At 36.9% G+C, this 25025-nt stretch overlaps 1 protein-coding gene and 1 pseudogene across 3 annotated transcripts in view; both read left to right on the top strand.

Moving 5' to 3' along the window:
- Sema3a (semaphorin 3A) overlaps nt 1-25025 on the top strand; it is a 479305-nt gene that overhangs the window by 367051 nt on the left and 87229 nt on the right. For 2 of the 3 annotated variants that reach the window (XM_052720980.1, XM_052720981.1), the window contains one exon: nt 21753-21846. In XM_052720980.1, coding sequence (XP_052576940.1) covers nt 21753-21846 — 94 coding nt within the window. Of the gene's footprint in view, nt 1-17521; nt 17567-21752; nt 21847-25025 lie in introns of those variants that run through there. The other variant, XM_052720982.1, reaches the window with a different exon arrangement.
- Nucleotides 565-683, top strand: LOC128100237 (uncharacterized; annotated as a pseudogene).

Raw genomic sequence — 25025 nt, 5'->3', positions numbered from 1 at the left:
CTAATGAAAGTTTCTCAAGGGATGTAAGAATGGAGGATAAGGATGTGCCACTATTAGCAAGGGAGGATGCTACTTTTGGAATGAGATAATCCTGGCTAACTGCATCAATGGGTTGTATTGAAGTTTAGGGGGAGCAAAGGGAGGAGGAGAGGGGGTGTTTTAGGAAATGAGAACATAGATGTGGGAGGATATCACATTGCACAGAGCTTTGAAATCGACCATAAAATCCTAGACATAGCCCTCAGAGACAAAAGTAACTGGTGGGCTAAGGGGAGGGCAGTGAGTAGACACAGATGGAAATGAAAGAGTGCCACAAGGCCAGGACGGAGGAAACCTGACAGAGGCAGGGGATGGAAACACTGAATTGTGTGCTGAAGTTATAAAGTGTAGCTCAAATATTTAACTTGAAACTCTAAATTTTATTTACTAGAAAACAAAACATTTATAAAACGCTGAATGTATTTATTGACTTGCTTATATCATAAAAGTATTTGCATATTAAGCACCTCTAATTGTATGGTAATACATTTTGCATTTTATTTAGCCTTATAACATATAAGATTAGTCTATGACCATATCACTCTGAACGCGCCTGATCTCGTCTGATCTCAGAAGCTAAGCAGGATTGGGCCTGGTTAGGACTTGGATGGGAGACCACCTGGGAATACCAGATGCTGTAGGCTTAGAAAAAAAAAAAAAACATATAAGATTATCATTTTCCTCTAATGATTTCTATCCCTCGTGCCCTTATTAAAATGGCTGGAAGACATTTAAGGAATTGCTCAACATCCCTAATTATCAGGGGAATGCAAATCAAAACAACTCTGAGATACCACCTCACGCCTGTCAGAATGGCTAAGATCAAAAACACTGAAGACACCTTATGCTGGAGAGGATGTGGAGCTAGGGGAACTCTCCTCCACTGCTGGTGGGAATGCAAGCTTGTACAACCACTTTGGAAATCAATATGGTGCTTTCTTAGAAAATTGGGAATCAATCTCCCCCAAGAGCCAGCTATACCACTCTTGGGCATATACCCAAGGAATGCTCAATCACACCACAAGGGCACTTGTTCAGCTATGTTCATATCAACATTGTTTGTAATAGCCAGAACATGGAAACAACCTAGATGCCCTTCAACTGAAGAATGGATAAACAAAATGTGGTACATATACACAATGGAATACTACTCAGCAGAGAAAAACAATGACATCATGAGGTCTGCAGGCAAATGGATGGATCTAGAAAAAAATCATCCTAAGTGAGATAACCCAGACTCAGAAAGACAAACATGGTATGTACTCACTCATAGGAGGATACTAGATGTGGAACAAGGATGACTGGACTGCTACTCACATCACCAGGGAGGCTACCTGGAAAACAGGACCCCAAGAAAAACATGGGATTGCCCAATGACAGAGAAATGGAAGAGATCTACATGAACAGCCTGGACATGAGTGGGGGTAATGAAGGGCGAGGGTCGAGGGAGAGAGAGCTTGGGGGAGCGGGAGATCTCAGCTGGACCAAGAACAGAGAGGGAGAACAAGGAATAGGAGACCATGGTAAATGAAGACCACATGAGAATAGGAAGAAGCAAAGTGCTAGAGAGGCCCACAGAAATCCACAAAGATACCCACACAACAGACTGCTGGCAATGGTTGCGATACAGCCCGAACTGACCTGCTCTGGTGATGGGATGGCCAAACACCCTAATTGTCGTGCTAGAAACCCCATCCAACGGCTGAGGGATCTGGATGCAGAGATCCATAGCTAGGCCCTGGGTGGAGCTCTGGGAGCCCAATTAGCGAGAAAGAAGAGGGTGTATATGAGCGAGAATTGTTGAGACCAAGGTTGGATAAAGCACAGGGACAAATAGCCAAATGAATGGAAACACATGAACTATGAACCAATGGCTGAGGGGCCCCCAACTGGATCAGGCCCTCTGAATGGGTGAGACAGTTGATTGGCTTGATCTGTTTGGGAGGCATCCAGGCAATGGGACCAGGTCCTGTGCTCATTGCATGAGTTGGCTGTTTGAAACCTGGGGCCTATGCAGGGTCGCTTGGCTAGGCCTAGGAGGAGGGGACTGGACCTGCCTGGACTGAGTCTACCAGGTTGATCTCAGTCCTCGGGGGAGGCTTTGCCCTGGAGGAGGTAGGATTGGGGGGGGGGGGGTGGGCTGGGGGGAAGGTGAGGGGGGCGGGAGTGGGGAGAACAAGGGAATCCGTGGCTGATATGTAGAACTGAATTGTATTGCAAAATAAAAAAAAAAAAACCTGTATGTTTAGCACACTACCATCATATATGTGTCATAATTTTTCTGTTTAACAAATTTTAATGCTTTTGTCTACTTTTTTAAACATAGTTTAAAGACAGTCTAAATGAATCAGGATTATATTGCACTTACTAAAATCAAATATTTCTTTGCCTAAATCATATTTCTCTCCTTGATTTCACTTCATTAAAGTAAGCTATTATTCAAAAAAAATAAGGCAGGCAGAATGTAAAAGATGTGTTGGGCTTTTTAATAAAAGGCTCATGGTTAGAGATGAAGAGAAGGTTGAGAGATTAAGAGCCATGGCTGCTCTTCCAGAGATCCAAGTCTCAGCACCCACATGGCAGCTCACAACTGTCTGTATCTTCAGTTTCAGAGGATATGACACCCTATTCTGACCTCTGTAGATACCAGAAACACATGTGGTCCATAGACATCCATACAATAACAAACCCATACACATGAAATAAAATAATAAATTTTAAAATAGCATATGGTTTGAAATTTTGGTATTTTGTTTGAAAGAAGAATGTCAACTGAGTCATGGGGTCTTCAGGGAGGAGGAGCTAGCCTCTACCATATCTGAGGAGTTACAGATATCATGAGCTGATTACTTACTAACATGATTTGAAGTAACCAATTCTTAATCAATTGGGAATTAGAATCATTTAATGTTTATTAACTGTTTCTTCTTCAAATGAGTCCATGAAAAGCAGACACGATTCCTGACACTGTTGAGTCCCCAGCTCTAATGAAAGTTCCAAACCCACAAACAGACAGACGGCCCTCATAAGCCCACCAGCTCTCAAAGCAAAACAAAAACATGCATATAGAATAAGGACTTGTAGGGAAGAGAGATGGGAGTTGATAGAGGTGAATGATTCAATGAAGACAATGGGCAATGGGAATCAGAATGCAAGTTTACATGTATGAAAATGTCAAAAATTACATTTCTTCCTTACACAATTTTATTATGACTTTGAGAATTTCACACGATGTACTTTGATCATATTCACTCCTCCAGCCCCTCCCATCACTTTCAACCTACTATGCACCCAATTTGGGACCCCATCCCCAAGCCCACCTTCCACTGAGTTTGTTCCATGATACCCAACTACTTTGGGAGTGGGTCCTGTCCTAGAGTGTGATCAACCCACCAAGATTCATGTCTTTTAAGAACATGGGCTCTCTCCTCCAGCTGTCCCTGAGTGTTTGGAGTTTTGTGTGTGCTGTCTCAGTCTCTAAACTCATAAGTTCAACTTCCCTTTTCTGTCTAGAAACACTCTTTTCATAAAGTCGTTTGCCACTTCAGGCCCTTAAAGACACATGACTTTACCCACACAATCAGTGTGTCTCTCAACCTTGATTAGAGAATCTTCCTGTTGCAGTGGATGATAATCAACACAAAGAATAAGTTGAATTAAATTTTTTGTATATATTTTTAGGTGTAGATAATGGCTCTGAGGCCATGGCATCAGTAATATGTTAATATTATGATAGCACCAAAATTTATTTCTATTGGCAAGAAACAAGGGCATGGAAACAATTTTCAAAATTTCTTGACATCAAAAGATAATGAGAGCATTAAGTTTTCTTATAGGTTTTATATGATCAAGTGCCTTTGAATATTTTTGGTCATCTCTTAAAAATAACCTTTTGACTAAATTTTTATAAATTCACTGCAGGATAACTTTTCTGTTAAATTATGGCTCACCACTTATAAGTAAGATCATATAAAGATATGACCTAAGAAAATATAGTTATTTTCAAATAGTCTTTGCTTTATATAGTAATTCAAAATGTATGCAATGATGACACTTTCCGATGTTACCTAGGTTCCTTACTTTTGGATACTGTACAATAACCTGTGAGTCTCCTCTTTCCTATGATGGCTTAACAACAGAAAATTTAGCTCTTCCCCCTCTCCACCTTCCTCTGCTCACTCTGTTGCTGAGCTTTTTAGCTAGAACATAACTCAAGAAAAATCATTTGTAACCTGAAAATGAAAGGGCTGTGGAGTTGTTCTCTCTCGCTGGAGTTTCCACTCCATTCCTCTCTCTGGTCAGGTACAGAGAAGGCAGAGAGATTGGCTTGTGTTGGTGACTCACCCACAAAGGAAGTTCACCAAAGCAAAACTGGGAGGCAGCCCCCAGACTCACCAGAGAAGAGTCTCATTTTAATCTGCTCTTGCTACCACCATGATGCAAGGCACCCTCAACTTTGTATCAATGCTGTTGTAAAGGAAAATCAAAATGAGAAAGGACAGGAATTAAAGCAGTAAGCTTGTAGTCAATCTGTTAACTTAATTCTAAGTTTCTGTTTTCTTAGCATTCAGGATAATCTGCTATGATTTATGCATTCACATATTTATATAAATGTAAATAGCATGATTGGGAAATTTGTTAAGTAGTGCACATGTATAAATATGGCACACAGGGATCAAATGAACAGAATTTATGAATACCTATGGCTATAGACAACTAGAAAACATCATTTGCGAAAATTTATATTATTCTTATATCAATCTACCATTTAAATGGAGCCTTTCTCCTAAACATTTCTCCAGATGGATGCTAATCTTGACTCCCTACAAAATTGTAGTGTTTAAAAACAACAATCTACCTTTTAATTGCAAAATGCCATGAATAGATTCATATATTAATTGCTGTATATAACAAAAATAAATTTTAGTAAACCTTTATTATGCTTTCTCTAATTGGAAATATAATTTGACTATATATATATATATATATATATATATATATATATATGCCAAGTTCAGATTAATGATAATTTTAGGCATATGGCACATTTCTCAGTATCAAGTATTTTAGTTAATAAGTAAAGTCAAATGTTTGATTTATTTCAGATTATGTAATTATATTTGATTAATTGAGCCGAAGAAGTCTTATTCCTTAGGCAGAAACTGACATTTAGGAGTGAGATACTCACATAAATAATTCAAGTGTTCACTATAATAGATTGTAAATCATTACCAAATGCTAACTCAACAGATGACATAGAATATCTCTGTGATAATTAATGTGCTGACAAAAGAAACCACTCAATTACATCTGAATATTTGTTTAAAGAGTGTCCTGGGAGCTGGCGAGATGACTCAATGGTTAAAAGCGCTTGTCTTATACAGAGGACCTGAGTTCAATTCCTAGAATACACATCAGGTCTTAGAAGCACCTGTATGAAACTCAAATTCCAGGGAATCTAACCCTCTTCTAGTCTCTGCAGGTACCAGGCATGCAGGTGGTGCATGTCCATAAGTAGAGGCAAAACAACTCATACGCATCAAAAAAGAAAAGACTATTCTGCATGTATTGTATCATTGTTAATCACGCTTGCAATGCATTCTTCACTATTTAAGAATTCTAGATAATTGATTTAGAGATAAATCCATATATATTTAAGCAGTCAAGTGTCCCTAAGTATGTTGATCATTTAGGATGTTCTTATTCAATGAAGATAAATGAAATATCATTGTCATTAATATAAGTTAAATTACAGAAGAAATAATGGGTGTGAATATGACTATTTATGATGTCAAAGTAACTAAACCTTGGAAACACTGAAGTTTTTATTAAATTAAATGTTCAACTGTGATCAAATGATAAACCATAGAACTCCGCCATACCAGGATATGAGAATATGACACAATCCTTGTGTAGATTTTGTTAGTTGACGGAAATCTATACAATGGCATCTATCTAGATGAAAAATGCCTATAACTGGCCAAGGAAACATGAGTAAAAGGTAAAAGGAAATGCAGCTATGGATCAATGGGAAGGAACATCAAATTGCCCCACAGAAAGTCCTAAGTCCCTAGAAGAAGCATTCAAATCTAAACTTTATTTTTATTTTTGTTTTCAACTCGGGGTTTCTATGTATGGCTCTGGCTGTCCTAGATCTCACTCTATAGACTAGGCTGAACTCGAACTCGGTAATTATCCTGCCTATACCTCCTGAGTACTGGGATTAAAGGTGTGTGCCACTACCACTCAGTTAAATCTAAATTTTAAAAATGTGTTTAGTAAATAAATTCTATTTCTGGGCTAGAATAAGTTCATGCAGTTCTCTCTTTAATATTTACTTAGCTGATGCCTTAGTTAGGGTTTCTATTGCTGTGAAGAGACACCATGGCCACAGTAACTCTTATGATGGAAGACATTTGATTGAGGTGGCCTGCTTAGGGTTTCAGATGTTTTATCCATTATCCTCATGGCTAGGAGCTTGGAAGTGTACAGGCAGACATGGTGCTGGCTAAATTTTGATCAGAAGACAACAGGAAGTAGACTCAGACCCTGGGCAGTATCCTGAGCATAGGAAACCCCAAAGTCCACCCCCACAGTGACACACTTCTTCCAACAAGGCCACACCCACTCCAGGAAAGCCACACCTCCTAATAGCTCCACTCCCTATGAGCTTATGGGAACAAATTACTTTCAAACTACCACAGATGATAAATTATAGAAACCTGTATTTTTTCTAAAATATGTGCTTTGTCTTTAGTTGTGCGTAGTATTATAACACAGCACAAAAGTTATAAATAGAAATAATATCCAAAACATATATAAGAAGACTAATATTTCATACAATGCCATTGAGATTTTCTCTCCATGTATTTAGTATAATTTACATTAGTGCACAGTAAGGAACAGAAATATTAGTTGTGAATATTATGTGCCCTTAGTTGAAATATCCCCTTTATCTCTGTTTAGTAATAAACAGCTGTGGAGACATTCTATCCGCTACAGTTCTCCTTCCTGGCATTGAAGTGTTCAGTGTTCTAAATACCATTGGGATGAGCCTGTTCTTTTTCTTTTCATTAACATATATTTCCAGAAGTGAAATAATCAAGTTAAGCTGTGTGGATATTTTCAATTCCCAAAGTACCTTCTACATTTGCATTTTACCCAAACTGGGCAGAATTGTTTCCTGCAACATTTCTAGCAAAATAATAATAATTATGGTTGAAGTCTCTGCTAACTTGGTAAAAGAATATCAAAGTTACATCGTATCATAATGACATGCTTGAATGACAAGCTTTGCTAAAACCAAGTTTGGTATAAATAAAATGTTCATCTTTTGGCCTCATCATTTTCCAGATGGTATCTCTCTGAGGGGAAAAAAAAAAGAAATGTAAAGAAGCCATATGAGTAAGTTCAGACTCCTCTTCCGGACATATGCCCTTTTTGTTGACATATTTACATATAAGGTGATAAGATTTCTCAGGGTATCTAAACACGGATGTGAGAAGGAGTTTTATAAAAAGAAGTGAAACTAGTAACTGCATTCCCACAATATATTTTCTTTCTTTTTTTATTTTATAATTTAATTTAATTTTACATATCAACCATGGATTCCTCTGTCCTCCCTCCTCCCACCCCCCCACCCCCGGCCGACCCCCATTCCCATCTCCTCCAGGGCTAGGACTCCCCTGGGGATTCAGCTCAGTCTGGTTGATTCAGTCGAGGCAGGTCCAGTTCCCTCCTCCTTTCACCCAGGCTGAGCAAAGTGTCCCAGCATAGGCCGAAAGCTCCTAACAGCCAGCTGATGCACTAAGGACAGGTCCCGGTCCCACTGCCTGGATGCCTCCCAAACAGATCAAGCTAATCAACTGTCTCACTTATCCAGAGGGCCTGATCCAGTTGGGGGTTCCTTAGCTATTGGTTCATAGTTCATGTGTTTCCACTAGTTTGGCTCTTTGTCCCTGTGCTTTTTCCAATCATGGCCTCAACAATTCTTGCTTATACAATCCCTCCTCTCTCTCGCCAATTGGACTCCTCGAGCTCCACCTGGGGCCTGGCCGTGGATCTCTGCATCTGCTTCCCTCAGTCATTGGATGACAGTTCTAGCACAACAGTTAGGGTGGTGTTTGGCCATCTGATCACCAGAGTAGGTCAGTTCGGGCTGTCTCTCACCCATTGCCAGTAGTCTATTGTGGAGGTATCTTTGTGGATTTCTGGGGACCTCTACTAGCATTTTGCTTCTTCCTGTTCCCATGGGGTCTTCATTTATCATAGGTCCCATCCCTGGGCACCAGCCGTTCCCGGGGAAGACCGGCCATTCCCACAGTTTATAATACAGACATACAGACACTGATGATGGAATGTTAAGACCATGCAGAAAAAATAATATGTAAACTACACATATGAAAAGATGAGTGAATTTTCCTTTTTCTTCACTTTCTGCCTCATTGATTGTTTTAGTCTGAGCTTGCTTTACTAGGTCTCATTGTGGCAAAGCTTTGCAGAGTAAATTGGTCATGTTCTGGAATTTCTCATTCTAGCCAAGATAGAATTTTTTTCTTTCATTGTGATACACCTTGGGAGTTAACAGGCATTCATAGTTGAATAATTACACCATGACAGGCATGTGATATCTGCATAAACTCAAATTAAGCTCCTATTAAAAACATAATCTGCATGAAGTATGAACACATGTGCTTTCTGTTTTCTTTGCTTTATACTATTAATTTTAATGATGACAAAAAGCAGATGAATTATGGCCCTGAGGTTGTATGGGTAGCCCAGATAAATTCCAATTCCTTCAGTTTGAGAGGGCAAATCCTATTTAATCCATCAATAAGGCATGCTGTGTTGTTGCTAGGAAAGGGGCAAATACAATAATACTACTTTTCCACAAATGTTGAAAAAAATGACTGCATTTTCAACTAATAAAATAAGAAATACGTTAATTTCTTCTAATTGCTTTTAATGATATAAAGGATAATATTAAGCTCTATGTCAGAGGCAATTCAACTAAGATTAATTAAGAACCTGACATATGCATGAACTATAATAACTAGAACATATATATATATATATATGCACACATATATGTGTACTCTATGCATGTAGCATATTCATGAAGAGAAAACATTTTGTTTGAGAATGAAATGTTAAGAAATCAAATGAAAAACATCAGATTTTTATTGTTTGACTACTGAGCCTACAACCAGGTTATCTGGTTTTACTACAAACTAGTCCTATGAACTAAGCAACTCACTTTTTTGTCTTTTGTTTGTTTTGTTTACAAATACATATAGATATAATGACAATATATATTTCAACATGATGTAAAAATACATACAAACCCCTTGAAATGCATGCGCAGTTATCTGATTAGCAGATACTAGCTATTATTTATCACAAAAATTAGTTGTCCTCACACTGCCATATCAAGGGTGTTTATCTATTTATTTATTTATTTATTTATTTATTTATTTATTTATTACTTGGAGGTGGACAAGGGTGGTATTAAACTCAAGGAAACCTCCTGTCTCAGTCACTATTTTAGAGCTCTAAGATGACTGGCATGAGCCACTATGCTCAACTAATAATATATTTATGATAAATAAAATTACTGATAGCTAAATTGCTCTAGGATTTACATATGCTACCAATGTCATCATACCTTATGACTCACTCGACCTCTGAAGAAATTTTATAAAGTGTCTCCATTTCATAGATTATATTAGCATTTTAAGTGAAACTTTAAAACTTGTTCTGGAACACACAATTAATAGTTGGTGTATTAGTACATACAGACTATAGATCCCAGAGTGCAGAAACATCAATATTTTTATTATGTCTACCTTAACTGTCAAACTACAAGAAAGTTCAAAATTATACTAAGTAACAAAAAAAAAATCCCTCATAGTATCCGGACATTGAATTAAGAAGTAAAATTTTTGTAATGCTAAGACAATAGTTTGACAGGCAGAAGAGATTTAAGTCAAAGAAAACAGAGTTTTGTTGGCACTCATGCGAGTCCTGCCCCTTTCTGAACAGAAACCGAGGAAGAGTGGGGGAGGGGGAGGTGGGGAGAGGGAACAGGAAGAGGGGAGGGCAGGGAAACTGTCATTGGGATGTAAATAAATGAATAAAGTAAAAAAAGAAAACACAACAAGAAATCCTTGTTCTGTTCATACAGATGAAGTCTCCAGGAATGCTGTCATTGTTCTAAGAACGCTGGTGAAATTATTTATCCCTACATTATGGATTCAAGAAACAGTTCTCTTGAAGTAACTCTCGTATTAAACAAAAAAAGACCCTATGGTATAATGACAATTAGAGATTAGTCATAGTTCAATTAATAATACATGGCATCATATTTCATTAATGTATGATGTTTTAATATTTTATAAATATGTTTTGTTTTAATAGATAGAAATAACTTTTGTCAAAAATGATCATGTATTTGGCAATGTGGTTGTATTTTCTTTTTGTTTGTTTGTTTGTTTGGGATTTTTTGTTGTTTTTTGTTTTTTGTTTTTTGAGACAGTGTTTCTCTGTGTATCCTTGGCTGTCCTGAAACTCACTCTGTAGACCAGGCTGGCCTAGAACTCACAGAGATCTGCCTGGCTCTGCCTCCCAAGTACTGGGATTAAAGGTCTGCACCAACACCACCAGGTTATGGTTGTATTTTCTATGGAAATTTTGCTATGTACTATTTTTAAAGTGGAAATCATTCAGTAGAATAACAGTTTATCCAAGTGTTTCAGCTTCAAAATCTACATTTAGGATAACGAATAGTTTAGTTACTATACATCTTATGAAAAACCTCAAAATGATTAATGAAAAATAAGTTGTTAGTATATGTATGTACTTGAGAATCCTTACAGGTATACATTTTACTTAACTTATTTTTTACCAACTTTCCTTTTCAATTAATAATAGTCTTTATTTGCAGGAACTCTTGCTTGCTTTATTGTAGGGATTATAAAATTCTAAAGTGATGTGACTGTAAATCAGCTACATGCAAGGCAAGGCTAGCATATTATAATCAGGGGGGAAATTATACCTGTTTATTCACACAGCATTGCCTTTTAAATTTTCTCAGCATTTGGTGACAGGGACCAAAGTTACAATTCCTTTGTGTCTTCCTGCAATGTATATTGTTAAATAACTATTTCTGACAGAGTAATTTTATGAAGCTTATTATTAGTGATTGCTCTTATATTCCTTTGAAGAATCAAGGACTCTTAATAGCTCTCAATTTTAAAATAACAGTGCAAAATAAAGAGATTTTGAAAAAGGCAGGAAACTATGTTTGAACAACTTGATTAGCAAAGAAATGGGGGCTGAAGTTCAATAGCTGAATTTATAAAAAGAAAAATAAATAAATGCATACCAAATCACAGAAGTTGAGAATGACAGGAGGAAGACATCTGTTGGATGTACAGAGAACAGAATCTATAAATTCTGAGAACATCTGTACTTACAGACAAGGAGGACAAAAAACCAAAGAAGCAAATGTAGAGCTCAGAGAGACACAAACACAGACTCACACCTTGTGAAGAAGTAGGAAGTTCTTTGCACAGAAAATACATGGAATGTTCTACGATGGCTTGGCAAAGTCCATAAACTCTTACGACTGGTTATAAAACATATGCATGCTTTATGTCTATACCCTGGGACCTCAAAGAGAATTTTGATGTGATAAAGATTGAGAAACACAGCCTAAGAGGACGCTAAGTGACTTGATCAAGTCACAACATACACAAAACTTCTTTGGGATGCTATGCTATAACATTTAATAAGACCCAGCTCCTCCCTCCTCAGGCCATGACAGTCGTTCTGTACCTGTCAGCAGGTCCCCATTTCTCTACGCCATCCCACATCACTGTCAGATCCATCACAATGTCGAGCCTCTTTGATGCCATTGTTACCCAACTGGAACTATCACTCACACCTTTGGAAGCCAAAGTAAACAGCTTATGTTGGCACAGAAAATGTTCCAGTTGGGACCTAAATTTATTGTTCTCTTTTATCTCAATATATGTATATATGCTTCCTTGTGCAAACTCAACTTTGTGTCATTACTCAAATGTAAATCACATTTATTTACTTTGGGGATTTCCCCCACTCTGTTTCCTTCAGATAGAATAATCTGACTCCACGTTATCGTCAGCCCTTTCTGTGGACCCCTCTGAAGCCCTCAGCCGTCCCCAGTGTGCAAAACACATGAGCATGCCCACTCTTTCAGCACCTGCCCATAACCATCTTTCAAGGGTTGAGTCAAATGAAGCCACACTTCAGCTTCTGAAGCAGAAACTTTCCTTGAATTCTTGTGACACTCAGTGTTTCTATCTACTACAGTAAGCAGGTTTAATAGTAGAAAGTCTGTTTTGAGTCCATATGAAATGCTATATATAAGTGCTTAAGGCCCAGCGAGCTCTCAGTGTGCAGTCAGTGTTGATAAATGTCCTCCAAATGCTCCTAAGCTTTATAACAATGACCATAATTTATTTCTGTAAGATAGCCCTGCTGTAATTTTCATTTTTAACAGGTAGACCTCTAATTTTCTTATTTCAGATAAATGTCTTATATAATAACAGAATTATGAATTTCTTAAATATTTACATTAGTTCTTTAAAAACATATAAATTAGTAAATTCTTTAAAATAAATACAAATATGAAAATATCAGTAAGAAATCATGCCCTGGCTGAGTATGGTGGCACATGCCTTTAATTTTAGCCTTTCAGAAGCAGAGGCAAGCAGATTGGTATGGGTTCAAAGTCAGCCTGGTTTACATAGAGAGAATTGGGTTTAACAGATATACCGAGTGAAAGATGATCCCAAAAATGGGGGTGTGTGTGGAATAAATCATGTCCTACCATTAACAAAAAATCATGTGTAGTAAATCCAACCAGCTTCTTCAGCTTGCTCTAGCACATGTCTACACCCAGACACACCTGTGATAATTCCTGCTAAGTGAAAACAGTCAGGGAGAGCAGCTTTACTGGGGTGGTTGCACACACAAGTGAAATGGTGCACAGAATAGGAAGATGTGTAAGTTCTACAACCTGATGAGTTTAGCCCTTTGTGAAGGTGGCTATAGTGAGAGGCATTATATTTACTGATAAAATTGATAAAAGAGAGTGATGAACTACCTACCTCCCAAAAATCAAGACTATCAAGATGGGGCAGTTTAGGGTTAAACTGTCACAGCTTTTACCTTTTAGAACAAGAGTATTCTGATATTTCGTGTATGTAAATATCAATAATATACTAACATTAATGAACATCACCTTAAGAAGTTAACACATTTCCCAGAATTCATGTTATCACCTGGTTTACTATTTGAGTTGTGGCTATTGTCTGTTACACAACTGTGTTCACAGCATGTCATTTTCTTAAATTATTAACTCCACTGATATGCTGAGAGGGAATTATAAAGTTCTGGTTTTTCTGTAATCACTTCCACTTACTCAATGTTGGTCATTCGTCCATTCACTGGGCTTCAATACAATGCAGAGTTTATTCTTCTTATGTGAAAGTAATACAGCAAGATCTGTACCTCATCTAAGAGAGCTTAATATGAAAAACAATGAGCTATCATTCAAGACAAAGGTTAAAAATAAAAATGGGCAAAAAGAAGGTATAACTAGATTGTTATGCAACTTCCAGAGAGAATCTGTTTCCCCTCTGTGCAAAAATCAGTGGAATGTGATGAACTGTGTATCTTGACCTAAATTTTAATAAGTTTATTACTTAATTTTTAGCAATATATAAACTCAGATCTCATGGCATGGTCTCTAATTGCTTTAGCAGAAACTAAGCACATGTCATGTACGTTATTATGACATATATTGTTACACAATTGCATCAGTTTTCAACAACTATCTTTAGCTTTTGAAGTTGTGTCTAGCAGTGTTGAAGTTGATTAAGAGACTGAGACTCTAAGTAGATTGACAAATCTAAAAAGCAACAGATGTGAGTTTATTTGTCAGTACTGACTTGACTATTATATAGCATAACTCTTTCCCATAACAAAATAAAACTTACTTAACTAATGTTTTCAGTATGATCTTTACTTGCAGATGCTGTCATTTGGGGCTGATGTCAGTTTTTCTGTCCAAGAAAATCTAAGAATGTCCGACTCCTTACTCTGCTGCTAAGAGGAAGGATTCATTCAGGCAGTAAAGTGATGCTGTTAAAGAAAGCTTTTTCAGCTCTGTAGCCATAAGCCTTGTGTGACTGTGGGCCATTTGAAATGTGACTCATACCAGTGAGAAATGGAAGTTTTCCTGTTTTAAATTAATATAAATTAAAGAAGGAGACGTGTGTCCTGGCTGTACGCCGTTGAACACTGTTAGTCTGGAGTCACCTTGTAGGAAAAGTAAGTTCTGGATGAATTTGATCCAAAAAGGAACTTCTTTGTCAAAGTGCAGTATGCCACAATATTTCCTGTGATATCTTATTGCATCCATGCTTTCCTGAAGTCCACAGATTGGTCCTGTCCAATCATTGCCTGTATACCATTGTTAATTAAGAAATGCACAGAGGAAAGCTAATAAAACATATTTACAAAAACCAATAAAGAATTCTCTTAGGAAGTGACTTCCGAGATTAATCTTTAAGGAAAAGTCATAGTGGGACTGTAACATGGTGTATGAGGGAGGAGGAGGGAGGGGTTTTCAGAGAGATCACAGAACCGTGACAGAGTCAGGGGAGCTTAAGAAATCAAATCATCTTGCAAAGATGTTTTCTGTAAGAAGCAGGAAAAAGGAGAAAGAAATTCAAGAAGCTCAAAAAATATACATTCCTTAAAAATTGTCTGAAGACTGGACTTTGCAAAATACTATATAATTCTACCCAATAAAATGTGCATTCTTCCTCATGTAAGCAAAATTTTATTTGCCTTCCATTTTTTTAAAACACCATTCATGTTTTAATCATTAAATAAAATAACTTAAATTGCAACATTATTGCCAAAATTTATTACTTGGACAAGATTGAGATTTAAGAAATTTATTGTCATGATGTCAGCAATGGTTTCTAATTTATAAGACTTTGGAGTAGACATTAGCACGGTTATTATTTCCTCTAATGCCTTACCTCACCAGCCCAGTAACATTCAGGAAATCCAAAAGACAAAGGAGAAAGAGTAGTCTTGAAAGCTAAAAATAGTTGTTGAAAACTGATGCAATCGTGTAATAAAATATGGCCCAATAACTTACATGATGTGTGTAGTGCCTGCTAAAGCAATTAGAGTCCATGCAGTGAGTTCATGTATTGCTAAACATGAATAACTATTTCAGCACAAGTAAATCGAAGAAGCTATGTACTTTAATTATGCCCACAGGCTTTGGGATCTCAGGTCTTAATATTTGCATACGTGATCTATTTAACATTTTTATAAAACAGAAAATCATTGGGTAGCAACCAGATTTCCAAAGACCTTTCAAGTAGAGCCTAACCATGAACTATGTAATATATTACTTATAAATAGGAAATTAACACACAATTATATTGTGACAGAGTTTTTACACAATGATTAAATATCATCATATGTTTATAGGTCTTTCTCATCAAAAAATGGAAATGGCAGCATTAGATGTATCCAACATGCTAGAGGGGGATATTTACAAATTTAAAGATTTCTTTTTTTAATTATACATTAGTTTATGAGAATTTGTTTAATTGCAAGTGTATTTTGGTGCCTAGAGAAATCCCATTCTTTGGATCTGGAGTATAGGTGGCGTGTTTGATATGGGTACTGTGAACTGAACTTGGTTCCTTTGCAAGAGCAGTGTTTCCCCAACCGTTGAGCGGACTCTGCAGCCTAACAGGGATGCATTTTTTAATGAGCATTTAAAAATCTGTGAATAATACATTTTGAATATAGTCTTCCTCCTTACAGCTCCTTCCAAATCCTTCACTTGTTCCCTAGTCACTCAACTTCATGTTCTTTCTCTCTCTTAAAAATAAAACAAAAACCAGGAACAAAACACACATACACACACACACACACACACACACACACACACACATTAAAACACGTGGAATCTGTTTGTGTTGGCCAGCTACTCCTGAACATGCAGTGTGCCCTGACTGCTGATATACACAATACCACTGAGTTGAAGAAAACTATCCCAGCAGGTATCAATTGCAAATATTGTTGTGGCTGGAGGTGGGACTTTGTGCTCACTTCTGCTTCTCTGTGCTGGGATTTTGTCTGGTTTGAACCTGTGCATCCTGTCACAAACTCTGTGAGTTCATAAATGCATCTGCCCTATTGTTTCTGGAAAACACTCTTTTCAGTCTTTCTGCCTCTTCTTTCACATAGACTTGTGAGCCTTGAGGAGAAGGGTATGATAAAGACAGCTCATTCAGGGTTGAATGCTTCAAAGACCCTCACTTTCTGCTTAGTGTCTAGTTATGGATCTCTATGTTATGTTCCATGTACTTCAAGATGAAGCTTCTCTAATGAGGGCTTAGCTATGCACTGATCCATTGACATGGGAATATGTCGTTAGGAGTTATTTTATTGCTGTGCTCACTTCACAGAATAAATGTGTCTTTTTCCTGCAGTTCATGACCTATCTATTCTTAGGTTCATGGTCTTATTACCAGTGTTAGTATGGATTCCATATCATGAAGCAGGCCTTAAATCCGATGGAAAAGTAGTTGGTTATTCACATAACATTTGTGCTACTATTGTAACAGAGGGTGTATTGTAGTTAGAGGTTTTTTGTTTGGCCCACAGTCAGGACAAATCTCTCTTACTGATCAGTCCCACAGTCGCTCAGACCCAACCAAGTAAACATACAGAGACTTTTATTGTTTACAAACTGTATGGCCATGGTAGACTTTTTGTTAACTGTTTTTTATATCTTAAATTAACCCATTTTTATTAATCTATAAGTTGTCATGTAGCTTGTGGCTTACCGGTATTTTAACATCTTTTTTGGCGGCAGCTGGCAGCGTCTCTCTGTCTTGCCTTTTAATTTTTAGAATTTTTTTTGTCCTGTTTATACTTTTTGTCTGGCTATTGGCCAATCAGTGTTTTATGTATTAACCAATCAGAGTAACACATGTAACATACAGAACATCCCACAGCAGTGTATCTTGCAAATGGTCACCATTATAGATTGCAGGACTCATAACTGGGTTATGAGTTATAATTGGTTATCATTTTTCTCCCTTGGTAGTGTTCTTGGTACCTTGCAGCATAGTGGATGCTATTCAAAACGGGGGCAAAGCTTTGACTTGAGCACTAACTAGATCTCTCCAGGTGTGATGATGTATAGGAGCTTGCTAGCGAGTTGCGGAGGGTAACCAAGAGCATTGGCAGTAATCTATGATATTTGGGAGAGGGTCCAAGAGAGTTCTTTGGTCAAGACTCAAAAAGTCACAACCTGTTCTGGAACTGGGGTTTGTACTTGGTAGCATATGATATCTATTTGGGACATGGTCTCCCCCATTATATGGTAACTGTTTTTAAATTTCTTTTATATATGCACATATTTCAGGAAGCTTCAACAGCGGTAAGTTTCCATATCCCTTTTCCAAACACCCTTATGGTTAGCTGTCCCTTCCCATAGCCTCTCCTCTGCCCTGCCCTTCCCCTTCCCGTTCTCATGTCCCTTCATCCCTTCATAACACTATAGTCTGTTCAGGAGAAGAACTCTCCCACAGCCCAATCTCTTACTAGCTACCTAAGATTTGTGGTTACTCTAAATGAAGCACATATCCAAAGCTTAAAATCTAACATACAGACATAAAGAAAGACAGGCAGTGTTTGCCTTTCTTTGTCCGGATCACTTCATTCATGGTGGTTGTTTTTTAGCTCCATCTATTTACATGAAAATCTCATAATTTCCTTTTTGCTTAACAGCTGAATAACATTCCATTATATAAATATGTCATATTTTATTATCCATTTACCACTTGATCGGCATCTAAGGTGTTTCCAATTTCTGGCTTCCAATTTCTGGCTGTTACAAATAGAGCAGTAGCAAACATTGTCTGCAGTAAGATATAACATTCATTGGGGATATCCCCAAAAGCTTGTATATAGATCTACTTTCAGCTTTTTGAGGAATCGCCACACTAATTTAAATAGTAGCTTTATAAGTTTGCACGTCTACCAGCAGTAGAAAAGTGTTCCCATTTCCCCACATCATCACCAACATCTGCTACCATTTACTTTATTAATCTTGGCAATTCTTACTGGGATAAGATAAAATTCAAAGTAGTTTTATTTGCATTTATCAAAAAGCAATGGATTTTTAAAAAGTAGTTCTTATCCATTTGTATTTTAATATTGGATGATGCGCTGTTTAGTTCTATACCCCATTTTTAGTTTGTGTTATTTACTTTCTTTGTGTTCAGTATTTTAATTATTTGTATGTTCTAAATATTAACTCTCATCAGATGTATAATTGCAAAGATTAATTGGTAAATAAATTGCATAGGCTGCTGGAGTAATTGTGTCCTTTACTAAGTAATGAGCATTGTTTGAAGGTATCCTCTTTAATAGTGTTGAGATTTTTAGAAATTCTCCATTTTTATCTCTCCTTGTTATTTGACACACAATCTGAGGTAGTCCAGGCCAGACTCAAACTTACCATGCAGCCAAGAATAACCTTGTACTTGGGATCTTCCTGCCTCCATCTCCCAGCTGTTATGATTATGGATGTCCAATATCAGTAATGTGTCCTAACAAATTGTCAGCTACCTTTGTTTTGAAAAAAAAATTCATGTATTAAGAAAAGCAACATTTTTGTACTTTGAAGGTTTTTTGTTCCAATAGAACTTTTCAAGTACACTTACATCCAGCAAGAGGAAAGAATATTTTCAATGCTCTATGGGAGATCAAATATATATATATATATATATATATATATATATATATATATATATATATATATAAATCCATACTAATTTTTACTTGTGAATATATAAAGACATTTGCCCTGTGGCATGAGAAATTTCTGTAAGCAAGAGACATAATGATTTTATTGTAGTAAAAAATGAACAGTTTTAGGATAAATTATATTTTATATAATACCACAACGTATTTTTACATTAAAAATGAGATTTATTCCGTTACAGATGAGGAATCTAAGTTTTAGAAAGGCTTAGGGTCTTGCCTGAAGTCCAAAGCTAGCAAAAGGCATAGTCAGGAATAACACCCATTTTGCCCAATTTCAGCATCCTTGTTCCTATTTCTACAAGTAATGGGTGTGGACTTTACACTACAAGTATGTGTATGCAAGTAACGTTATATATTGCTCTCTACAAAAAGCAGATATATATTCCATGACCACATCTCACTGGAGTGAAAAGAAAACTTTATGTATTTGCAGCACTGTGGAATCCTATAAGAACAGAGACCATTTGTATAAGAGACATTCAGAAATATAAGTAGCAGTATGCTTAGAGGAAAGATATTTTGTCAGCAAGAGGAGTGATTAATTTATTATTTGTTTATGGAGTTAAACAAGAAGAAAACAAGTCCTGAGCATATTATCTGACACCATGACCAAGGGTCTCCTCTTAAACCCTGACTGATATGTTTAACCTCTGTTCCTTTGGAGCCTAATCCTTGCTTTTAAATCAAATACTACATGACATTGGACATTCACCTCCTCTACCTTGACATTGCCTGATTAACTTGGACATATGATCCTAGACATTATGTATTTCATATTTTGAAAGGATGGCTTCTCTTTGTTGGTGGATATAATAAAATATCTATGAGTAAAAGAAACAATAGCATTTCTACCATTTTTTCCACCACTTTTCCCAGTATTTCCTCCAAGTTTTAACAAATATTTTACTTCCTGATTTTATAGTATTTTATTTGATTTGTGCAGTGTGTAGAAATACCCTTCCAAATATACATTTTCCTCTAGTTTTTACTTTTAATAAAAATACATGAAATCAAACTATTACTTATAAATCCTTCTATGTCTTTATTAGTCTAAGTTAATAATTTTTATATTGTATATTTAGTATTAAAGTGTATAAGTAAGGTTAGATATCTGGTGATTTACATAACCATAATTAAATAATAATGTAGTATTACTTTCATAACACATCAAGAAATTGGACAATATGAGTAACAACTTGTTTTAAATATGCATATTCTTTGAGTGATCATATAAACAGCATTAAAAGAAAAATAACCTGTTATTTATTTTTCTGCATTAAAATGCCTTATATAAATTTTACAGTTATTGTCCTGATAAAACTGTAAGTTTAAATATTCATATTAAAATTGACTTTGGGGGCCTAGTGGTTCAGAGATAAGATATGACCACAAAAATTTGAATGTGATTATTTGCCAAGCTGGGCTTGGTGCCTAGATCACCAACATTCCTGTTATAACTGCACAATTCTCAGAAAAGCCATAAATTATTGCACAGTATGAATTTTAGGACGAAGCTAAAGAGTCGTCATCGCTAGAGGACAGGTGATACAAAATAGCGAATCAGTGAAAAGCAAAAGCCATACAGGAAATTCATGGTCACTCTCATGAAACTACAGAATGCCTCTGCTTTCCATCCTTTAGCACTTTTCTCTGTGATCCAAAGTGGGCTCTAAGAGTTATAATTTGAAACCCTGCCATTAGCTCCATCAGAAATATTAAATGTTAAAGCAATGTTTCTTGACCATAAAACAAATATCATTTGCTATTATAAGTTAGAAAATACTTTTATGTGACTAGTAGAAAAATTACCAATGCCACTATTTTATTTTAGCCTATAGACAAGTTAATGCCCTACTGGAAAAAAGCATACATATTCTGACCTAATTAATAACCAGGTCACCCATGGATGTAGAGCGCCAGAAATGCTCCTGAGTTTACTCAACTGTCACATGTATTTAACATGATGCATTCTGACAGGGGTTCATAGTCATCAATGACCTACTTACCAGGCTTCTGTTGGCGTGCATGCCTGTTACACCTATGCTAGCTTGGGACATAAACATAGTTCTGTATGTAGTTAAAAGTTTGTTCCTTTATCTGGGTACTTGACCTCCCCAAGGAGATGACCTGTGTGTTCAAACAAACAAACGTGTTTATCTTCTCTTGATGGCAGCAACAGGCAAACTCTGCCTAAAGCACAGTGGTGCCCCGGTGGACGATAAGGATGATTTCATGGCCTTCCTAGGTAATTAAGTCTTATAAAATTACAGGACAAGCCTGTGAGTTGTACAGAGAACAGAGTAAAGGAATCGACTGCTGTGGCTTAGTACTTTTGAATTGATTATGTAGACAGAAAATAAGATAGAAATTATCTAGAAATGTAATCTAATTGTTATTTTTTTTCTATCCAGGAAGAAAACAGGTCATTTCATATAAACCTAAATTTTGTTTCCCTAAGAGTCATTTGCACAGCCCTTCCTTGGCATGCCTGACAAAATGAAAAAGCTACATTATTATTCCCACCATAATAAATCCTGTTCTTTGGCCTTCATTGGTGCCTCTTCACTTGCAGCATGCTCACAGCGACCAAACAAACCAACACCCAAAAACCATCGAACTGAAGAGCTATTTGGCTAGTATTAGCTCTTTCAACCCATTACAGCGTTTTGTCCTCTCTAAAGACAAACAGTACTCTTTGTTGTGTGTGAATACTCAACTTCCTTTTGACTTATTGACATGTTGAAGACACTTCTTTTAGAAATAAACAAAACCTCTCTTTTTTTTTCACTCTGCAGGACAACATTTTTAAGCTGCAGGACTCACATTTCGAAAACGGTCGTGGGAAGAGTCCTTATGACCCCAAACTGCTGACAGCCTCACTTCTCATAGGTATGTAGCCAGTGATCAACTACATGGTGAATCTGCTGTAACCAATGTCAAGGGGGTCTGTTCCTTTCACCTGTCAAAATTTGTCATTCTTAGTCATACAATTTCAGGAGGAGAGCATCTGCTATGCAGTTCACAGATAATTTTTATAGGAAATAAAAAACATCACTAATTGTTGATTGTGATTGCCCTACTCAAACTGATTCATGTTCAAGGAAGTAGTTCAGTTATATCTTGACAATAGTTGGCTCAATCATTATGCATCCTTTGTTGAATTTTAATTTTTGCTTTTGTAAGTATGATTTCATTTTATTTGATAAAAAAAATTAAATAAAAATTTTGAGATATGATTAAGAAAGAATGGTGTTCAGTGTATCATGAAAAATGCACTTCAAGACACCACTGTTTCAACATTGGACAACTTCTTCAGCACCATCAAGTCAAGTAGTGGGATAGTTGGCAGAGACTCCCTTGATGTATTTGGTTTGACTCACTGGAGTATCTTGTCATATAAGCCAGCCTAAGGAAAATAGTCTGTCATCATATTTTCTGGCTTTAGCATCTTCTTTGCGTAAACACTAGCCATGATGGTTTAGACTTTATCCTTTACTTTCGTCTTTCTTTCTTTCTTTGTTTCTCTCTCTCTCTCTCTCTCTCTCTCTCTCTCTCTCTCTCTCTCTCTCTCTCTCTCTCTCTTTCTTTCTTCTTCTTGTTTGTCTCTGCTGCAGAGAATTGGAGAATATTAATTGGAGAATATTTACAGTGCAAAAGACCAGCTTAGGGGGACAGAAGCAGGAGTGTCAGTCTGCACTGAAAGGTGAAGAACTTTCAGTCTTGTACCCATCAGAAAACTGGGCTTAACTAAATCTAAGCTAAAAGTATGGAAGCATGAATGTGTTCTTCACTCCAAGCTCCCTCCACTTCTTTAAGAGTTTTCATTCTCTGTGCCTTTTTAGTTAAATATATCAACAACCCTATACACATTACATTTGTATACTTTTTTCTTTTTCATAAAATGTTGAAATGAAAAATAATGAAAGTTTTCAGACATCAAAGTTTAGAACTTTTAAAGGTAAATTAGTGCTTAGCTCATTTCGCATAAGTTTAATAATGTTTTTCATTTCTTCTCTTGTAAAAATACTTTTATACTCAAGAAAATTAAACTCTAGTCATAGACACAACTGTATTAACCACAGAGCTATATATCCATTACTGTCCAGTGTTTAGTTTATCACTAATCTTTGCTCTATTTAGAATAAAACAGTGCAATATAAATTACCTCTTCTATAACTTTTCAATCTAGACAATTTTAGCCCATTTGATCCTTTTATAGAGCAGTTTTAAAAAGACTTTTTAAACCTGAAGGAAAGCTGCATACTTAGCAAATGTATAATTTTCCTATTCATGGGCAACCTAGTGTTTACATGTGCATGCCTTCCTCATGCATACATGTTGAAATTTGAAAACTGTCTTAAACAATGAGGGGAAACCATGCTTTGCTCTAACTTGTAACCTGTATTTATTTAAATTGCACACTAAAAATGAGAAATATTACTCAAAAAGCAGTCTGTAAAAGTGTGCCTAGAGCTGCATTAGCTTGTGGTATGTTCCTCTGCAGGGATTTGCTTATTTATTTTATTATTCCACTGAGAAAGGCTGATGACAGTCAGTATTACATAGCTCATATGGTATGCAACCACACAAAGTCCATGAAGGAAAAGAAACTCCCAAGTTTGGGTTTCTATTAGGATTTCTTTGAAAAAGATGTATAGGTTGATGAAAAGGAGAAAAGAATGAGTGAAGTTCAGCAAGAGGATATGTGGCTGAGAAGGAACAAGAGACCCTTCAGAACATCAGAACACAAGCTTTCCCTGCAAGTCCAGACCTAACACTCACCACAGCGGATGTGGCCGTCACTTTCAGAGCAGTGAAGTACTTACTAATAAAGCCAAAGAAATCACTTCTGAATCAGTTAAAACAAGATGCAGAAATAACGACAGATCCTCCCACATTTGCTAAAACCCCCTAAACTCTCCACAGTGACATTCTAAAAGGTTTAAATGTTTCTTTATCTAGCGTGTTGGGGTACTTAGAGAGCCAGCACCACAGTCGTGTGTGGAGGTCAGAGGACAATGTTAGGGGTTGCTTCTCTCCTTCCCCTGTGTGAGTCCTGGGGATTGAACTTGGTTGGACAGACAGACTGGCGGCAAGTGGCTTTATCCACCCACCCATCATTGCAGCCCATGCAACACCATTTTGATTCAAGAACTGTAACTTTCTTTGTTGTGGCTGTTTGCTCTGGCAGAATATTACAAATTCTCCCTCTCATAGTACATAAAATCCTCTTTATTGGCTTTTTGGGCATTTTCTCTTATACTGCTTTAACGTGAATGTTCACTGTTTTTATGGGTTTTTTGAACATAAATATTTTCTACATTAATCAAACTTTCTTTTATTAAGAAATTTTTTTATTCACTTTATATACCAACCACCGATTCCCCTGTCTTCCATCCTCCTGCTCCCACCCCCAGTATTCCTCCCCAACCCATTCCCCATTCCCTCCTCTGAAAAGGTAAGGCCTCCCTTGGGGAGTCAGCAAAGCCTGGTACATTCAGCTGAGGCAGGTCCAAGCCCCTCCCCCTGCATCAAGGCTGTGCAAGGTGTCCCACCATAGGTAATAGGCTCCAAAAATCCAGTTCATGCACCAGGGATAGATCCTGATCCTACTGCCAGAGGACCCCTTAATGAATAGAACTAGAAAATACCATCCTGGATGAGGTAACACATACGCAGAAGGACAAACATGGTATGTGCTCACTCATAAGTGGATACTAGATGTAAAGCAAAGGATAACCAGACTGCAACCCACAACTCCAGAGAAGCTAGGTAACATGGAGGATCCTAAGAGGGACACATGGATCACCCTAGGAAGGAGAAATAGATGAAATCTCCTGAGTAAACTGGAGTAAGTGGGGTAATGGAGGGATGAGAACATAAGGGAATGAGATGACCAAGCTTAATCAAACTTTTGAATATATAGTACTAACCACCTCAGAAATGCAGAGATGGTGATGTATATGTGAGAAGCCAGCCACGTGAACGTTCTAGCCTCTCATATAACTTGAGGGGTCCTCCTCATTTCAGCACATGAAAGAGAAAGGCTAAGGCCACTCCCTTTTCCA

The sequence above is a fragment of the Peromyscus californicus genome, unplaced genomic scaffold (genome assembly GCF_007827085.1).
Source record: "Peromyscus californicus insignis strain IS unplaced genomic scaffold, ASM782708v3 Scaffold_6__1_contigs__length_162567912, whole genome shotgun sequence".
Classification (NCBI taxonomy): domain Eukaryota; kingdom Metazoa; phylum Chordata; class Mammalia; order Rodentia; family Cricetidae; genus Peromyscus; species Peromyscus californicus.
The sequence above is the reverse complement of the archived record's forward strand: the minus strand, read 5'-3'. Positions and strand labels throughout refer to the sequence as shown.